The sequence below is a fragment of the Grampus griseus genome (assembly GCF_964374135.1).
Source record: "Grampus griseus genome assembly, chromosome: 9".
Lineage (NCBI taxonomy): Eukaryota > Metazoa > Chordata > Mammalia > Artiodactyla > Delphinidae > Grampus > Grampus griseus.
In genome coordinates this window covers 44,561,318-44,580,421 of record NC_139003.1, presented here as the reverse complement: position 1 = coordinate 44,580,421, position 19,104 = coordinate 44,561,318, and the positions used below count along the sequence as shown (strand labels likewise).

The 19,104-nt window shown below is 39.4% G+C and overlaps 1 protein-coding gene across 2 annotated transcripts in view; it reads right to left on the bottom strand.

Moving 5' to 3' along the window:
* Positions 1-19,104, bottom strand: part of PDE1C (phosphodiesterase 1C) — a gene marked incomplete at both ends in the record, with an annotated part of 550,586 nt that overhangs the window by 87,182 nt on the left and 444,300 nt on the right. For both annotated transcript variants that reach the window (XM_082661639.1, XM_082661640.1), the window contains 3 exons: positions 2,081-2,181; positions 12,337-12,477; positions 14,418-14,534. In XM_082661639.1, the coding sequence (XP_082517765.1) occupies positions 2,081-2,181; positions 12,337-12,477; positions 14,418-14,534 (359 nt within the window). The remainder of the gene's footprint in view (positions 1-2,080; positions 2,182-12,336; positions 12,478-14,417; positions 14,535-19,104) is intronic.

The following is a 19,104-nucleotide window of genomic DNA, read 5'->3' as shown; positions in this document are numbered from 1 at the left end:
ACAGTTTTCAAGTTCTTCCGTTAGTGGCTTGACCTTAAAATTTTGCCATGCAGAAGCCATACATGGGAAATTGAGGAAGGGTTATATGACAATTGTTAGTCGCTTTCTCAAACAGCTGAATGACACCAAACATAGGGCAGTATACTATTTAAATACATTAAATTTAATGACACCTTAGATTGTTAGAGCTTATTCATTTCTCATCAAGGAGGCTAAATCCCAGAGATATAAAGTGAGAGTTCACAGAGCCCCACAGTGGCTAAGTGGCAGCGGTGGGATGAAGGTAATGTCTTCTGACAGTTGAGCCATTTCTCCCCAAGATAACTTCCACCTGTCATCGGCCAAACTTTGGGATATATTTAGCATACCTTTAAAGTGTTAGGCTTAACAGTCTGTCCATCAAAGGGCAAAGAACTAGGTCACAGATTTAGTTTCCTAAACAGGGATCTCACAGGCTGAGATGCTTTGGATAAAATTCAGTTTAAAGAAGGCGAATGTTTAAATTTCATTCCAAAGCAAGCTCAACTGAACCCTCTGGCATTTTTCCATTCCAATGGACGTAACACAAAACAAGCAAATCCCGAGGTGAAGGATCTAACCTTATATCCGCTGAGTAAGTAAGGCACCAACTGATGTGTATTTTGTGACATTAAGCTATTTTCCAACTCCTGTAATTAAGCCATTTTCCCCTGTGTTGTGACTACTTTTGACACTGGTCTCCAGCCAAGATCCATGTACAACTCTGTTCCAGCCACCTCTCTTCCTTCAGCAGGTGCTATTCACGGCTGTCTCTTCCTCAGAGCAAAGGTTCCACTGGCAGATATCCATTAAACAGAGATGCTCTGTGGAATCCCTGTATTCAAAGACCTTGCAACAGAACTACAGAAGGCTGCTTCAAAGCAGCCAAAACTACTCTGTGAGGAAGGAGGAGGCAGAAGATGAAGCATGTGGCTTGGGTCCTTTTGTCCGCTTCCATTCTGCCGAAATCCCCTTCTGAGCAGAGATCAGACGATGTTGTCGATATCGTCTTCTTTCGTGTACGCCATAATTAAGTGCTGGCTTCCTTAAATAATGTATGGAATGACTTAACAAACACAAATCTATCTGGAGTGCGCACCTGCTTTTTTCAAGTGAAATCAGCAAGTATTTATTTAGCCTCTCAACCCTCCCCATTATATTCTTTCTCTGTGTCTCACCACCTTTTTCCAATTCTAGCTTCTTTTGATTCCTACCTCAAGACCCAATTAATCCTACTGTCAGAGTCTCTCCAGTTCCACATCATTGTCTTACGAGAAGCTAAGTTCTTAGACCCGGCGAAGGCCGATAAGGTTTCATCCTAAATGGAAATGACAGCTGACTGTACTGCTTGCCTGGAATTCTGTGCTGAGAGGAATACTAAGGATAAATCTGCAGTTTGTTAAGAAAAAAATACCAAAATCAATTAGTGATGCCTGTTACAGTCAAGAGGTTCAGAGGCAGGCAACTGGACCTGTATTTAATACTCCCACAGAGGTTTGTGTCTACCTGTGAAGTTCCTTACGGAGGGTGCAAAGTGGCCTACATGAGACAACCTAGCTCCCCAAGCCCTGTGCGAGGGAGTAACATATGCACTGAACAGAGCAGAGATGAAATCAGGGAGGATGAGAAGAGCATCACCAGAATTCCAGAGGTAAGATGGTAAGATGGCTCTGCCATTGTTAATGTCAACAGACTCACTCCAATCCTTGCCCGTCCTCAGTGGTTTAGTCTACACGGTATCTGCACCTTTATGGAAACTGTTCCACCTCCTATCAGAAATGGGTAGAGTATGCATAGTACATACATACATAAATAGCTAGCATTATAATAGAGAAGAAAAGGATATCCATATTTAATGTGAATAACATAGGAGAATTAGGAGCAAATGGCTTCTTTAAGCTTTGACTGAAGCTGACTGGGCTAATCTCTTATTTATAATTTCAGTTTTTCAGAAACTCAAAATAGAGCCACCATGCAAAAGAAAGGTGACTGCACCCCTCTGACCTCAACACTCTATCCCTGCCCCCTCTCGCCTCTTCTCCAAAGGTTTCAACATCCTCACCGGGTCTGAATGTGGAAATTGTTGGTGGTTCCGGTGTGCTCATAGTCATGGATGGCAGCTGAGAAGATTATAGCAAAGATCTCCAGCTCTGTCAGCCAGTTCTGAAAGGGAGATTACAGAGCAATCAGATAATCTGTCTCCTTCTCAAAGTCTTCAGCTTGCTGACAACACACCCACATTGCTGCCTTTCCTCTCTGCAGCTGGCAAGCTATTGCCAAACACACATTTTCTGACAGACAGAAATGGTTTTTTTTCCTTCTGTAGGGAGACCGGAGGATGTGTGATTTGAAAACAGCATGCCCAGCATAGCTGAAAGAGCTAACTAGTAGTTTTTATTTTATTTTTTCAAAGAAGCAAAAAACAATGAACATGAAAACTTTAACAGCCCTCATTGCATCCTCTCCCAAATTCCAAATGAAGTTCCTGAGTAGACAGAGAAAAAAAAAGAATTTGCTTCAACACAATACCAAAAACTAAGAGTAACAGAAAACCTAATGCCTATCCACTAGAAGGAGGATAGGTAGAGACAGATGGAAAGATAACATCTGGTCTTCTGCCTTGTGCAAGCTGATGTTTGAAGAGACCTGTCCCCATCCACATCACCAAAACTGGCTGTAGCTCAGTGGTCCTCAAATTGTGTTCCCTGGAACCGCAGTGTTAGTTATCACCTGGAAAGCTGCTAGAAATGCAAAACCCCACTCCAGTCCCACTGGATCAGAAACTGTGGGTTGCAGCACACAAATCTGTTTTACCAAGCCATCCAGATGATTCTGATACACGCTGGAGTTTGAGAACCACGGCTGTGTTTGAAGCTCCCTCAACCGACTTCCATTTCAGAGACTATGGATTCATTGATGCCTCCCCTCCCTTCTGTAAACCACACTGCTCGATGCCCACAGGATGGAGCTTCCACACTCTCACCTCACCCTTTGGTATCCCTGCTTACTTTTGTACTAGTTGAGTTAATGATTCCAAGTTTCAGTGTGGTTTATCCCAAACCCAATTTTAACAAATTGCAGTTATTATTATAATTATGTAATAAAATATAACCTAAACCAATAAAATGTGAATACAAAAAGTTATGTCCATAGAAGTTCAATGCTTTGCACAGTCACTAAAAGAACTGGTATCATAATAGGTGTGACAACTGGGAAACAGTAGAAAACAATTATAAAAATTTAGGGAGCTTCTGCACTCAGTTTTCTTCATGAGAATCTTTAAGTTCCCATTTCCTTTTAAAGAAATGAAACTAGAAGTCTTAGACGGGAGCAGGGGTAATGCAAGACAAACATGGGTACCTAAATTGGAAGAATTCAGGAAGCAGCCTGGGTACTGAATTAAAGATTAGTGAATAAAATATATTTATTTGATTTAAGTTAACAAAATGATTTAAAAATGAACAGGTCAATTTTTAATAATTCTCACTTTAACTTTTTTCCTATTACTACTAATCTTCATCTTCATCTAAGAAACTTACTGAAATTATTACCTTCTTTGAAGATGGCTAAGGGAAAAATAAATAAACTACATACAACCTATGGAAAAAAGACTTCAGAGTTAAGGAAAGAATGAGCACAGAAATAACTCAGGAAGAAAACTACATTTAAAGAAGTGATTTCCATTCTGAGAACGCCTCTGTGCCATTGCCTCAAAGTGGAGTGGCTACTGCAGATGGGAAGCCAGAACCCACTTCTGTCAGTTGATAGCTTGTTTCGGCAGCCAGTTGACTTTGGAGGATTTGTATTTCAAATTCTATAAACAAGTATTTCTGACCGTCTCTCACTAAAGGACAACCCAGACTACCTTGTTTTTCTTCTGGGTTATCAAGTGCTACAGTCAAAACTAAATGTTGGGAGAAGGGACCAATAGTGTCTAAAAGTTGTAGATGTCTTCCCACTCTAGGCAAGGAAGAGAGACAGGTGATTCCTGTCAGAGCTGCTGGGATTGAGAGTATTGGCACTGTGCTTACTTAAGGGGAGAGAGATTTGTGTAATGCTATTTCCCAAGTCTTGGGATATGGATGGACCCAATGGCTGGATAACTCTGTCTAGCAGCCTGTGTTTTAGCCTTTCCTCACCTCTCACCTAATTGGGTAATCTGAAGCCCCTCCCCTCAATGAACTCTGACCTATAGCCTCTGAGAAAATAGCTCACAGGACTGGGCCCTCCCTAACCATCCATCTTACTTCTTACCTATGTAAATTTCTGTAGTGGCTATCTTATGTAAGATACAATAAAAAAATTATTGTACATAGCTTCTATTAAGTGTTAAAATGTTATGAAAATGTAAAACAAAAACAAACAAACAAACAAAAAAGATTTCTAGCAGAATCTAGCATAGCATGAAATGTCAGGAAACGTTTTGGAATCCTTGATAATATGTCACAAAATACAAATTGATGTATTACTAGGAGCAGAAAGACACAAGGAGAAAACAGAATAAGATGAAAAAAATCAACAGAATTAAATTAAAAAGAGATGGGTAAATAAGTGCAGATTGCAAGAAAACTGAAAAACTCTTCTGAAAGCAGCAAAGGGCATCATCCTCATCAGGGTTAACACTTATGGGAGCTCACTTATTTATACATAGAAACTCATACAATATATACAACTCCATAAAGGTAGGTACTCTGTCATCCACATTTCATAGATGAGAAAACTGAGGCTGGGAGAGGTTCAGTAACTTACCCAAGGTCTCAGAGCTAGTCCTGAGACAAGCCACACCTTCTGACTCCAGAATTCTTACTTATAATTTTTAAGTCACGTTTCCTTTGGGTCATTGTTCATGTGTTTACTCAATTCTTCATAAAATTACATAGGTACGATTTTATATTACAAGTTTTCTTGATATTTCCCATTCATATGTACTTTTCTCATTTTGGCAATGTTTTGCTTTTCTTCCCCAACACCCTGTCCCCACCCATCTGCCCCAACTCCCTCTACCCACTCCCAAGTACCAATGTATCTCTTTTTCCAAGTTCATGCCAAGTCAATTTAACATGTTAAAATAAGATCATGAATGGGAGACAGTGTACCATCTAAATAAATCTGAATCACAGAGCATCAGCCCAGCCAGCAGAAAGTGTCTAAGTAACTACATAATCACAGTTCTCACAAACAGCACTGTAACTCCTGTCCTTATCCAAATATACTGACAAAATCCTATCTTAAGTGTAACTTACTTCTAACAAACCAAAACCAACAAAGGATTAAATGAACATACAACAAACAATAAAACCATAATGAAGATTGGACCGAGCAAGAATGGAATTGGGCATTTTCAGAATGAACAATGAAGCAAGTCCCAGTGGCAAAAGCTGATTCATCACCAGTAAGGAAATGATTCCCTTTAGTGGAGCAGGAATGAGGGTTGATTAGGGCCCTATGATGACAGGCATTAAAAGCCAAAGGAACACAAACCAGGTTCATTAGGCAGTGAAGTTTACATGCAAGAGAATAATATGGTCAGCATGCCACTGAAAGGGAGAAAGAAGAGCAGAGAGCACAAAGGAAAGAAATAAGAGCTGAACTTTTGGACTGGAAAGTCCTTATAGAATGTACAGACGGTATGGAGGTAGAATCCTTACAGCTGAGCAGTTCACTGAATGCAGAGGGGCAGGAAGAGGTTGCAGTCAAAGAAAACAATGCATTCAAGATGACTGTGACATTCCTAGCCTAAGCGGAAAGAAAAAATGGTGGGTGGCATTAGATGGCAGGATTAATAGAAACAGAGAAAGTGGGAGAAGCTATTTTGAGGGAAATGGGATTTAATATTTTAATATAGCTCAGATTTCCTTGCCTTTTCCAAATTCATTATTACTATGAACCCCGAAGGTTTTATGACCATCCATAAAATGTCAGAAATCTAAGTCCTGTGAGAATTTTATTCAAGATTTATCAAACTGTGACAAGTACAAGTCACAGATCCTATCCAGAATTTCCCTACCTACAAAATATGAGTGTCACAACTAATTCAATGACAGGGATACCTTAACAACTGGTAAAGGTAGACTTTGAATTCTGCTGTGTATGACTCAGGAGAGCAAGCTGTGCATGTATGTGGGTTGTGGGGGGACACGTGGTGGGCAGTGAAAACCTGAAGGAAAAGACACGGATAATTCCTCATTGCTAGTGGAGACATTATTAGCAAGTTCTGACTTCGATGGGTAAATGATAGAGTTTCTTTAGTAATCTGTTTCCAACTCTTATTGGTTTTCTATTGCTCTCTTAACAGATTACCATAAACGTAAGGCACACACTCCCATTTACTGGCACACGGTTCTCTAGGTCAGAAGCCAGCACCATGAGGCTGGATTTTCTGGTGAAGACCTCACAAGGCTGAAACCAAGGTGTTGGCAGACTGTGTTCCTCCCGGAAGCTCTGTGGAAAATCCGCTTCCAGGTGCATTCAGGGTACTGGCAGAATTCATTTCCTTCTCATGCTTTCCACTTGGGTCCTCCATCTTCAAGCAACAGCTGATTGAGTCCTGCTCACCCTTCTTCTGTCACATCTCTTGACTTTTAAGGACTCATGTGATTATACTGGGCCCACCTGAAGAATCCAGCATAATCTCCCTAGTTTAAGGCCCTCTGATTAGCAACCTTCTGTATCTGCAGAATCCCTTTTGCCATCTAATGTGACCTATTCACAAGTGTGACATCAGAGGGCAAAGGTCATGGGGGCCAAAATTCTACTGACCACAACCTTTATAAAATTACTTAGCACCAAGATGCCATTTAGATAAATGGCCTTAGTGTTTCCCTTGTAAATACAATGATGTCATAGATGATCAAAAGAATAAGATACACAGCTTCTCCTTTCTAAAAAAAAATAAGCAAAGGGAAAATTAACAGCACCTTGCCTGATGAAAGCAATGAAAGGGCCAGAGGACAGGTTTGGAGTCTGGAATCTTTTGACCTAACTCAAAAGCAGACTGGAGCTCAGAGTCTGATTCATATCTATTCAATCAACAACTCTTCAATCTAATTCTGTTCAAGGATTTTCTCTTAGACGTGAGCAAAATCATTATGAAAAGATTCAAGCATCTCCTAGGCATCTTAGCTAAGCAATAATGAGTAATATAAACAGATTACAATGAGTAATACTGTTGATGTTGAAGCCCAGGCATCACTTTATCAATGGGATATTTTCATTCCCTACGTGTCTTACAGTTTATAAAGCTGAAATGATTTCGAGCATTTTCCCCCGCTTGGTTTGTAATGAAAGGTTAGCATAACAATATGTTCTCCATTCATCAGAATGCTTCCTACTGTTTTCGTAAGCTTGCAATGAAAGAAGCTTGTTTTGAGCTGCGTTTCCAAGAGAGAGTGGGCGGGAAGTAGTTTCTATATTTAAGAATTATTCTGAATACGGCCTGAATTGATAATGAAAATTCAATGGCAAATGGCAAATGAGCTCATTTAAGAATAGTATGCAGTACATCATGATCATTGGCTGCTATGATATAACATCTATGTAATGATAACTTGCATTAGTATAAAGACTTGAGAGTTTTTCTAGGGGGTAAAAAGGCTGTGTATGATTCACCTTTATATCTCCATAGTACACTGTACACAGTAGGTGTTAACTAAAGATATGTCAAACAGATGATTTCAAAGTACATTTTCACATCCATTTTGATCCTCACCACAGTACTTTGAAGTACCACATGAGGATACTGAGGTGTAAGAATATAAGGGGTTCTTTTTTGCCACCAGCATTGCAGAAGCATGGCTAAATATTTAAATTTTTATATTTTGTATTTAAATATTAGACTGAAACCAAATCCTGGCTCTGCTACTGTATTAGTTTGCTAGAACTGCCATAACAAAATGACACAGACTAGGCAGCTTAAACAACAGAAATTTATTTTCTCAGAGTTCTGGAGGCTAGTAGTCCAAGATCAAGGTTTTAGGAGGGTTGGTTTGTGGTGACTGCTCACTTCCCAGCTTGCAGAGGGCCACCTTTTCTCTGTATCCTCACAAGGTCTTTCCTCAGTACACATGCATGTCTGTGTCCTAATCCCTTCTTCTTAGAAGGACACCAATCATATTGGTTTAGGGCCCACCCATATGACCTTATTTTACCTGAATTATCTCTTTAAAAGCTCTATCTCCAAATACAGTCACATTCTGAGGCACTGGAGATTAGGACTTCACCACATAAATCTGAGGGAGGGGGAACAAAATTCAGCCCATGCCAGAGACTTTACAATAGGAGAATCTTAACTCTGTCAATGTGTTTCCTCCTATTTTTCCACGGAATTTGTGCCATTTTCTTTTTGATTTATTTATATAATCTGGATCTTAATCCTTGATCTCTATGTATTTTCTTCAAGTACTTACTTCATTATGGTGATTTTTTTTATTCTACAGAAGGTTTTAATTTCCATGTACTCAAAATAATCAATATTTTGTTATATAACTCATGTTTTGAGGTTTATTTAAGGATTTCCTTTTTCAAGGCTATACACATATCCTCATAATTTCTTCTAATATAATCAAATTTTTATGCTCACATCTTTAATTCATTTGTCTGATATTTGGTGAATGATTTCAAGTAGGACAAAAACAGTATGTTTTTTCCAAATGAACTGTCCCCCAAACATTTCTTGAACTGAGTAATTTTCCCTCTAATATTGTTTTCTATAGACGTGTCCTCACCTTCTCACCTGCGATTCTGTCCTTATACTCCAGTCCATGTTCCATCCCCACCAAACCACTGGGACTGGTCATGACAAGGGCACCAATGACTTCCATGTTACCAAAGGCAGAGGTCACTTCTCTGTTCTCATCCCACTAAACCTTTCAGCATGTTCCACATAAGTCACAGTTGTTTTTGGAGCACTTTCTTTCCTTGGTGTCCACAACCCCACACTTTCTTGGGTTTTGTACAATGTTACTGGCCATACTTTTTTAGTTATTATTGTTGGCTCTAATTCTTTACCCTCATTTTAAACTTTAGAACTGCTCCAAGACTCACTTCAGAGCCCCTCTACTTTTCTATTTATGCCCTCTCTTTATATCACGTCATCTGGTTCCATGTTCTTAAATAATATTGATATGCTCCAAATGCTTAATCTCCATGTCCATCCCTGACCCTTCTCCAGAACTCTAGACTCCTTAGTTTTCTTCCTGCTTGACATCTCCACAATGATATCTAATAAGGATCTTAAACTCAACATGTCTGAATCAAAACTCTTGACTTCCCTTCCCCTAAAGCTTGCTTTGCTACCAGGTTCTCTCATCAACCCTGTTTATCAAACCCAAAATCTAAGATGTCCTCTTGATTCCTCTCCTTAGTGTTCCAAATCCTATTCACCACCCAATTCTTTTAACTCTACCTCAGAAACAGAACTTTTGGTCTCTATATCCCAGCAATGTCCTTCCTAGTCCAAACTACCATTATCTCACCAGTATCTCTTCTAACAAGCCACCTCAAGATCCATTCTCCACAGTAATCCTTGTCTAGTCGTTATCAGATCATCTCATTCCATTGTCAAAACCCTTTAGTTGCCTCACACTGTACTTAGAATAACACTGGAACTCATTACCCAGGCCTACAAAGCTGACGTGGTCTGACTCCCGTTTTCTCCTCCAACTTTATTACTGCTCCTTGAATGTAGAAAAGCTGTTCTCTCACGAGGGACTTTTTTTTTTTAAGTTGCGGTATAACTGACGTACAACATTACATTAGTTTCAGGTGTACAACACAGTGATTCAATATTTGTACATACTGCAAGATGATCACCACAGTAAGTCTCCACACCACACATAGTTATAGAATTTTTTTCCTTGTGATGAGAACTTTTAAGATCTACTCTCTATGCAACTTTCAAATCCACAATACAGTATTATTAACTATAGTCACTGTACTGTACATTACATCCCCATGGCTTGTCTATTTTATAAATGAAAGTGTATACATTTTGACTCCCTCTAGTCATGAGGGACGTTGTATTAATCCTGCACTAATTCAGCTGGCATACCTTCTTCAGTTCTTAGCATGGCTCAAGCTTAAAATCACAACTGTCTCAGATTAAACATTACTTCTGGAAAGATGTCTTTCCTGACTATCTAATGAAACTCCCAGTTTTCCCTATGCGGGTGCCCTATTTTAATACTCTGCAGAACACTAGTGATATTTTCTTGTTTACTTTTTCATTTGTCTTCTATCTGTAACCTCTTACTAGAATGCACGTTCTGTAAGAGCACCAATGTATCTTCATCCTGTAAAGAAGTACCTGGCACATAAAAAGTGTTCAATAAATATTTGGGTTCAGTTTTTAAAATTCCAATCAATTCCATTGATATGTCTATTTTTGCACAAATGCCACACTGTTTTTATTACTATAGCTTCAGCAGATATTTTAACATCTAGTAGAGTAAGAACTACCCCACCACACACATTGTCTTTTTCAAAACTGTTTTTTCTAAGGTTGTTAAATATCTATTTTACATAAATTTTAGACTCAGCTTATCATGTTTCATGTTAAACCCTACTGGAATTTTTATTGGTATTGCTTTGAATCTATAAACATTAGTTTGAGGAAAATTGACTTCTATTTAATACTGAGGCTTTCCATTAAAAACGTGGTGTATTTCTTCACTTATTTAAACATTATTTTTGTACCCTTAATTTAGTTTTACAGTCTCCTTTTCATTAATTTTGAAGTTCTTCATGGGTAATTTACAGGTTTTTTAATAACTGTTGGGAATGTATGTTTTTCTACTATACTTGTTAATTTCCAGTGTATAAGACAGCTATTTTATCCATATCTTATTGAGGCCTTTTATATGATCTAATAATTTATAGTTGGCTTTTTTTGTTGTTTTTTTAAAAGAGATGATCAAATTATTTTCATAGGATGCTTCTTCAACTTTTGTAGATACCATATTGTACTGACTGAGATCTCCAGAAAAATGCTCACTAGCAATATTAATATCAGCATCCCTGTTTTGCTCCATGCTTTTATTGAACCACCATTAACTATGACGTTTGCTCTAAATTTTGGGCAAAAACTATCATATTAAACAGGTTTCCTATGTAGTGTTTCTAAAATTTAAAAAACAGCTCTTTAAGCAATATTTTTAAGAAATCAGCTTTACAATAAGGAAAAAATGAAAACTGCTGAGAGGTTTGGGGGAAATCTTTAATAACAACAATTCCTAACTGTTGAGCTTCCTTTATGAGACAGAGCACTTCACACTTTTGATACTTTATTCCTAACCATCACAGTACTTTTACAGACAGAATATTTTTCACTATTTTAGAAATGAGGAAATCCTGACTCAGAGATTCAAGCAATTTATCATAGGTCACAAAATCTAATAAGTAATTATGCAAGGATTTATATGCAACTATATCTAGCTCTAGAGCCCACACTCCTCCCACTTTATTCCATATTTAATATGAGATATTAGACCAAGCCTCTCAACACGCCCTAGCAGAAAGAGATAACAAATGTGTACTGGGTTTATGGGTTAATTAATAACCACACCCCCGAAAAATGTCTATCTCCATGTCAATTCAGAAGATTTCAAAGTAAAAAGTCACAGTCTCTATTTACTATAGAGACCCAGCTGTTTGTCACTAACAGTTATACATTTAAAATGAATGGCTTAAATTAAGGTAAAGAGGGCAAAGGCACAGATAACCAAGTTGAGTAGGTCTGTTAATGCAATGAATTACAGAACAGAGATTCAAAAATATCTAAAGAGCTAAAACGTTCAAAACAAGCATGAAAATTCCAAATGGTTAGAGGTAAAGACTAATCCTTAGGTTCAAAAAAATCAAATGCACATAAATGAGAATAAACAGAGTCCTTGTGAAAAAGATCTACTGGTTTAAACCAAAAGCTAACTGTGTACAGCATGGTTCCCAAGTATACGCAATACGATTTCAATATGCATGGATATCATTGTAACTGACCATAGCAAGAGATTAATAGCACCACTCTCCATATCTGGAAATACATATTTAGTTATAGAAATTACATTTAGTTTGGCCATAGCCTAGTAAGGATACAAGGCACTACCAGATATTTCTTTCATCAAGTCCAAGATGGAGAAAAATTCAAAGTTAATAAGGAACCCCGAGACTTTCCACGATTGGTGAGATAATTATTGGGGAACAGGAAGTCCATGAAACAATGCACTTCTTGTGGGTTCAACCTCATCAGAATAGAAACAGCCTCCAATTCAAAATAAATCATTATCACATCTTTTGTGTAATCCAAGAGTTTCTATCTGTACTTACTGCAACTCCTGTCTTATAGAGGAGGTAATGCACAGTCTGTGTAACGTCGGCAGCGTGCATCAAATTGTGGTAAGGGTTTTTGTGCTTGCTGTATCCTACTTCCAGGGCCTCCACAAATGAGACAAGTGCAGAAATGGGGATCTGAAAGAGAGCGGCAAGGTTAATTAGCTAGTGATTTAGCAGCTTTGAGTGACGATGCAAAAGTCTAAGGTACTCTAGCTGCCTCTTTCTGAAGGCGTAAGATATCATATGAGGACATTAGAACTTTTCTAAGTTAATAAATGTCACTGAACAAAGTATTGGATAATCTGAAAATCTAACAGGACGTCCCTGGTCCACCCTGCAAATTGTTCTTTGTTCTCCAGTTCAGAGACCCAGGGTAATGACACAGGATCATCTCAAGGACATTGAGGGCAAAAAGGTAGGTGCTCATTTATTTCTCAGGCAAAGGCTCAAGTCTTTATTTCCTGAGAAATAAATGAACACATACTATGCAGCATCTCATTTACTTGTGGGAAAACAGAAGTACACAAAGATCTTAAGCTATAAAATGACTGCAAACAAACACAAGCTGCCGCCTTCTGAAAACTGCACACTTTAGAAGGAGTGATGTGTACACTGGACAGGTGAGAAAAAAAACCCATAACACAAGTGATAGTCTGTTCTATAACAGAAACAAGCTGTGTTCTTGTGTTTATTACTTGGCAACTTATTATTGGTGCCTTGCAATTTGGAAAAATACTTCCAGTTATCCTAGCCGCTTTCTGTCTCAAATATGTATAACACACACCTTCGTTTCCTATTTGGCAGAAAGTGAGCAAGTGCAGAATGCCTGTACAAAATAAGGAGACTCGGAAGACATTCATTGTATACTTTTCTGGATCAATTCCTTGGTTTGGGGTAAATTATCAATTACAAGACTGGGGGAAAAGGAGAGAGTGTATGTTCCAGGAGACTAGAAATCACATTCATAAGAAAAAATGAGGGAAATACTACTAGAGTGCTTCATGAGAACCCATACTATGTCTCCCTTGGGCCCATTGTTCCATATTTACTATCTGTGGATTTTTAAAATTTAAATATAGCCTTTTAGATGTGAGAGATTAATTCATTATCATTTTAAAAAATGAAGATCCAATGAACCTCGGTTCTTTGGGCTGTTCTTTGGAGATCTATGAGCCACTGAAATGCTACGCAAAGGTGTGTGCAGGTGCACGGGAACTTTCTTCTGAGGTCTTGAGGACCCATCAGATCTTCAAGCAGGTTTCTGATGCAAAAGAAATTAAGGACCATGGCCATAACATGCTTATGGCTATGTAAGAAAGATATCCTGAAATGTGCAGTCCTTAGGAAAGTGATAAAGAATCATGCTGCCCAGAGAAATCAATATGTTATACAGAAAAAGACCTGCATTTTACGGAGACTCGTCCACATGATGAGAGAAATGTAATTGGCGTGATATGACAGACGCCAGCAGATGAGGCTCAAGTTCCCTGGAGAGCCGGATGCCACCTCCAGAGTCTGTGGAATCAGAAGGCTGAGGAGGTGGAACACTGGAATCGATTCATGCTCTTTACTTAAAGGTGAAGAATTAACTTGAAGCATGAATGGCTGGGAAATACCAATGATCTGTCACAGATGATAACTGAGAATATCTGTGTGAATTTGAGCCAAGTGGCCGAAAGAGAAGTTTTTGGAGATAACAGACGTGCACTCTGTCTCCATTCCTGTCTCCTTGCTGGTGGTGGTCATTAGCACACGAAGTCTCGCTGAAATGAGATCTGTGGGCAGAGCTGGCAGGGGAGCTCTGCTGGTTCAGGCTTCCAGCCATACTTCTAGGACGACTGGGATCTAAATGGGCAGCTCCAGCCTCTCCCCTGCTGATGAGCCCACCAGACAAGGGAGTAATGAAAAGTTCCCACCACAGAGGAGCTCATGGCAGTGGCTGTCCAGATGATGCTTCCCAAGTCACCCCAGAGAGTTTTCAGTCTACATTAAAAGGGTCCTCTTGGTTTTAGCCCCCAAATCATGCAAGTATGGACAAATGTGTGCAGTTCTTTTTTTTTTAATTAGACACTGACCTTGAAACGGCTGATCAGATCATAGCGTGTGAGTAATTCATAGAAAATGAACTTCAGTGCATGATCCCCGCTCGCTTCATTGAGGGAAAAGACATCGAAGGACCACTTGTCCACATCCTACAGGAGAGGATGGAGAGAAATAATTCATTAGTTGGTAGCCACTTACACAGCTACTAATCTCCCTACTTTGGAGTTAGCCCACAGCACTCACCTGGGTATTCACAGCCTAAGACTCTAATACCCTTTCCACTCTCAAACTGTTTCCAATATGGCAGTCCTAAATAGCATTTACTGATAAAATATTCAATAGTTTTATTAGTAATAACAATAGCTATAAGTTATTGGGTACCTACCATTCTGATCAGTGATAAACATGTAATCTTTCCTGAAGACAACTCTAAGTGGTAGGTATGATCGGTCACATCTTACAGATGAGAAAACTGAGAAGTTACCTAATTTCCCTAAGACCCATGGCAAGCAAGTGCTAAGGACAAAACATGAACACATGTTCAACTGATGCCTAAACTCAGGCTCTTTCCATTAACCTTCTACTATCTCTGCCGAATTCCAAAATTTTAATTGATTTCACAATAACCTAGGCTGTTCCCTACTCTAAACTTCTCCCAAGCCCCATGATACTATCTACTGACTTCCTCTTAGTCTACCATTGAGAATGCTAACCCACTTAAAAGTGTTCAGAAACATGCATATAGATCACAAAATAATGTGTCACCTCAACAATCCAAACTGCTGAGCTGAAACCGAGGAGAGAGCCCTCATTTCACGGGATGGAAAAACGCTACCACTTCTGGAGTCACTAATCTGGGAACTGAGCCCTCAAATCTGTAAGTCACTTTACTGAAAAAGTAAAACTAAGAGCTAAGCTGAACACACTCCTTACACACTGCTCCTGAAGTTCAAAGCCTTATTTGTCCATAAATAGCGACTCCAAAACACTGTCTGATGTGTCTTTGACTTATAACTAGCTACTTGTGGGTGTTATGAACAAAGATGTGTTTAAGCAATAGTCATTTGGTTTCTCAGTGTACCAAGAGTCTCCCTTTCAGTGGTTAAGAAAAGTGTGCTGCCATGAGTGTGACAATAAGGACCCATATGAGACTACGTGTCAGATGGTCCCCTGGAAGAGACCTTGGCTTTCAGGAACTGCTGGATCCAGTGACTCCCACCTCAGCCCTCACTGCATTCCAACATCATCTATCCATCCCAATCCTGTCCCTCTCCAAATATCCCAACCATCAAGATCACCCCAAGACCATGAACAGTCTCTCTCATGGATGCCAGGGTATATAGGTGAAACCAAACATTTCCAAAAGGGTTTCAAATAGATTGTTTCAGTTCACACTTGGTGGTAACCTCACCTCAGCCTTCAATAATTTCTCCTCCATTATAATAACTAAAGAAATAGCTACAAGTATTAAGGACATTTTCTGTGCCAGGCACAGTGGGAAGTGTTGATAAACATTTGCAAACCCTCACAGCTCTAGAAACGGGTATCACTTTCACCAGTTTCACAGATGGCAACCTCAGAGAGATGAAGTGTCTAATGCCAACTGGTAGCAGAACCACGTAATAACCCCACTGACACCCCTTGGTGATACCATTACTGACAAATGACATTGTAAACTCAATGAATACATGCTGTGACCCAAGCCTCATGCCCTAAATACCCCAATAGGGCCTAGGCCATAGACAGTGGGGTCATTTAAGATTAATCCAACACCTAAAGCTTCATCTTGGCTACTGTAATTGGCATTGTCATGACAGCCACTGTCTAGCCAATAGTCCTAAAGAAAAGTCCACTGACAACTCAGTAGACAGGAAAACCCTTTGTCATATCTGACAATTTTTAATCCTCTTCACTGGAATGAATGAAAAAGAGAAAAGCTCTCTAACACTGGAAATCAAGAGATTATCATAGTAAAAAGTCAAGATTTATCTGAATATTAAGTCTTAGAGAAACAGAAGGATGAGTAACTACAGACAATGAGATAGACATTCACTCCAGCCCCTCATTTTTGAGAAGGCCTAGCTGTGATTCTCAAATTTCAGTGTTCTTTAGGACCACCTGGGGTACTCAGAAAAAAATGCCGATAATCTGGTGGAGGGCTCTGCAGAATCCTGGCTTGTGGCCTGGAATCTGCATTTTAACAAGCACCTTAAACCATTCTTCCTTTCTTAGCAAATTTGGCCCAAGCACCATTCCTGTGGAAACACTGCATGAATTTCCTATTAGTCTAAAGTGAAGAAAGCCTGAACCTCCTCATTTCCTCTTTAAACCTGGAGTCTGTCCAGAGTGTCTCTTCCTGAGTCACACAACAGATGCCCTTCTAAAGAACAGCACAATTCTACATTTCCAATAACCCCACCTTAGAAGGTTAGAGATAAAACACCCCAAATTAGAAGTGAGTATTCATTGCATGGAAACAAATAAAAAGAACAAAACTGCAACATATTTAAAATTTAGGAATTGGTGGTGGTGAAGTATTCTCTTTACTTAAATGTTATTTTATGCCATGTTCTTACATTAATCACAAAGGTTAACATGACAGTAGCATGATGATTATTTTATTGACTTGTATTCTCTCAGGCTTTAGGGAAATTTTCTGTAATAGAAGAAAACGATAGTGATTCCATATAAATTGCTGGCACTGGAGTGAAAATAACCTTTTTCTAACAGGCACTACATAAAAAAAGAATCTACGTCATATCTCCAATTCACCTCCAATCCACTGAAAATAAAACTGGAGTCTAGGGATGCAGAAAAATATTACATTGTAAAAAGGTCTTGAACTTCTGCAGTAAACAGAACATACAACCAAGAGAAACGACAGCTTTAGCCTTCTGTACATATCAGCAATAGTGTGGAGAAGGATAGCAATTCAGAGAGTTAGTATTTACTTTTTGTCTGAATCATCAAGGTAACATTCCCCTCAGAAAGACAACATGTGTGCCTCTGAGAATTACTTTTCCCTAAGCATAAAACAACAATTCATGCACATCACAGGTTGTTCCACATTTCTTCAATTATTCTGCATAGAAAAGATGCTCTAATTTGGAAGAAATATTTTCATAAATTTCTTAGTACTGGTATAACCACCTGTATTTATGTTCATGATAAAGGAAGAAATTAAGGATAAAAGATGCTTTTAGGGCTTCCCTGGTGGCTCAGTGGTTGAGAGTCCACCTGCCGATGCAGGGGACACGGGTTCGTGCCCCGGTCCAGGAAGACCCCACATGCTGCGGAGCAGCTAGGCCCGTGAGCAATGGCCACTGAGCCTGCGTGTCTGGAGCCTGTGCTCTGCAACGGGAGAGGCCACAGCAGTGAGAGGCCCGCGTACCGAAAAAAAAAAAAAAAGATGCTTTTAATGTTCCCAAGATTTTCATTGAATGTTTCCGGTTCAATTATGAAAATCAATGTAACTTCATAGTGGGTGTTATGAAACATCAAATCTCATGAAGTGATTTCACAGATTAAATGGGAAACATTGCTGTAAATTACACAATAATTTATTCAGCATTAGAGTGGGGGTTGAAGAAGAGGGAGAGAAAACATGTGTCTTCTTGCTGTTTCCTTCCTGAGCATCCTACCTGTCCTAGATCAGGGGTCTCCAACCCCCAGCCTCTGACTGGTACCAGTCTGCGTCTTGTTAGGAACCAGGCCGCACAGCAGGAGTTGAGCAGCAGGAAAGCGAGCAAAGCTTCATCTGCCGCTCCCCGTCGCTCCCCGTCGCTCGCATTACCAGCCTCCCCACCCTACCCCCCGTCCGTGTAAAAATGTCTTCCATGAAACTGGTCCCTGGTGCCAAAAAGTTTGGGGACTGCTGTGCTAGATGACTTAAGAAGAAACATAAAATGGAGAACTGAGGATCTGAATATATAGGGTCTCCCAAATTCAGCCAGTGAATGTCTCCGAGTCAAGAGAAAGGGACTATGAAATATAAAAGCAAAATGACCCTCAAGGGCCCTCTCTTGACATTAAATTGATCAAGAAGCACTCCCACCTCTGATTCTGTGAAAAGGGAATTTAAATTATCTTCTGAAAATTTCATCAGGAATGCACTTTTCAGGTTTCAGAGAAAGACTAAAATAGCTTTAAGAAGAGTTGGAATGCTGGGATGCCCCTGAGCAAGTTGACACAACTCCCTGTGTAGGCACCAGGCAATGTCAACCAGTTCTGTGGTCCTGAACCTTAGCACGGCCCCTCCTTCAAATCCAGAAGTCAAATCAGCTTCAGCACAGCTGGGATATCCTTAGACCAATGGGTCTGAATGAACACACTTCTACAGGAATACATCTACTTGGGGGCTCTCAGAGCTACTCTATACAATTCCAAGAGCTTGTCTGATTGGGAGTCATCTTGCAGTATTTAGCCCCTTTAAACTCAAGCATCTGTGTGACTTCCCATGGAACTTCTGGGCTCAGTGAGGGGCTTGGGAAAACAGTAGGATATATGAAGAGAACAAGGTCTCTGGAGGACATACTTTCATACAGTAATATGTTACTGAGAGCTTAGCTTACTATGTGCCTGGAACTCTGGTATCAAACCTCAGTTCTGTCTCTGTGTCTTTTTTTTTTTTAGTCTCACTGAGTCTTAGTTTCTTCATCTATAAAATGGATATAGAGCAGGTAAGCAGATAATGGTAGAATTATAATCACCAAAGATCCT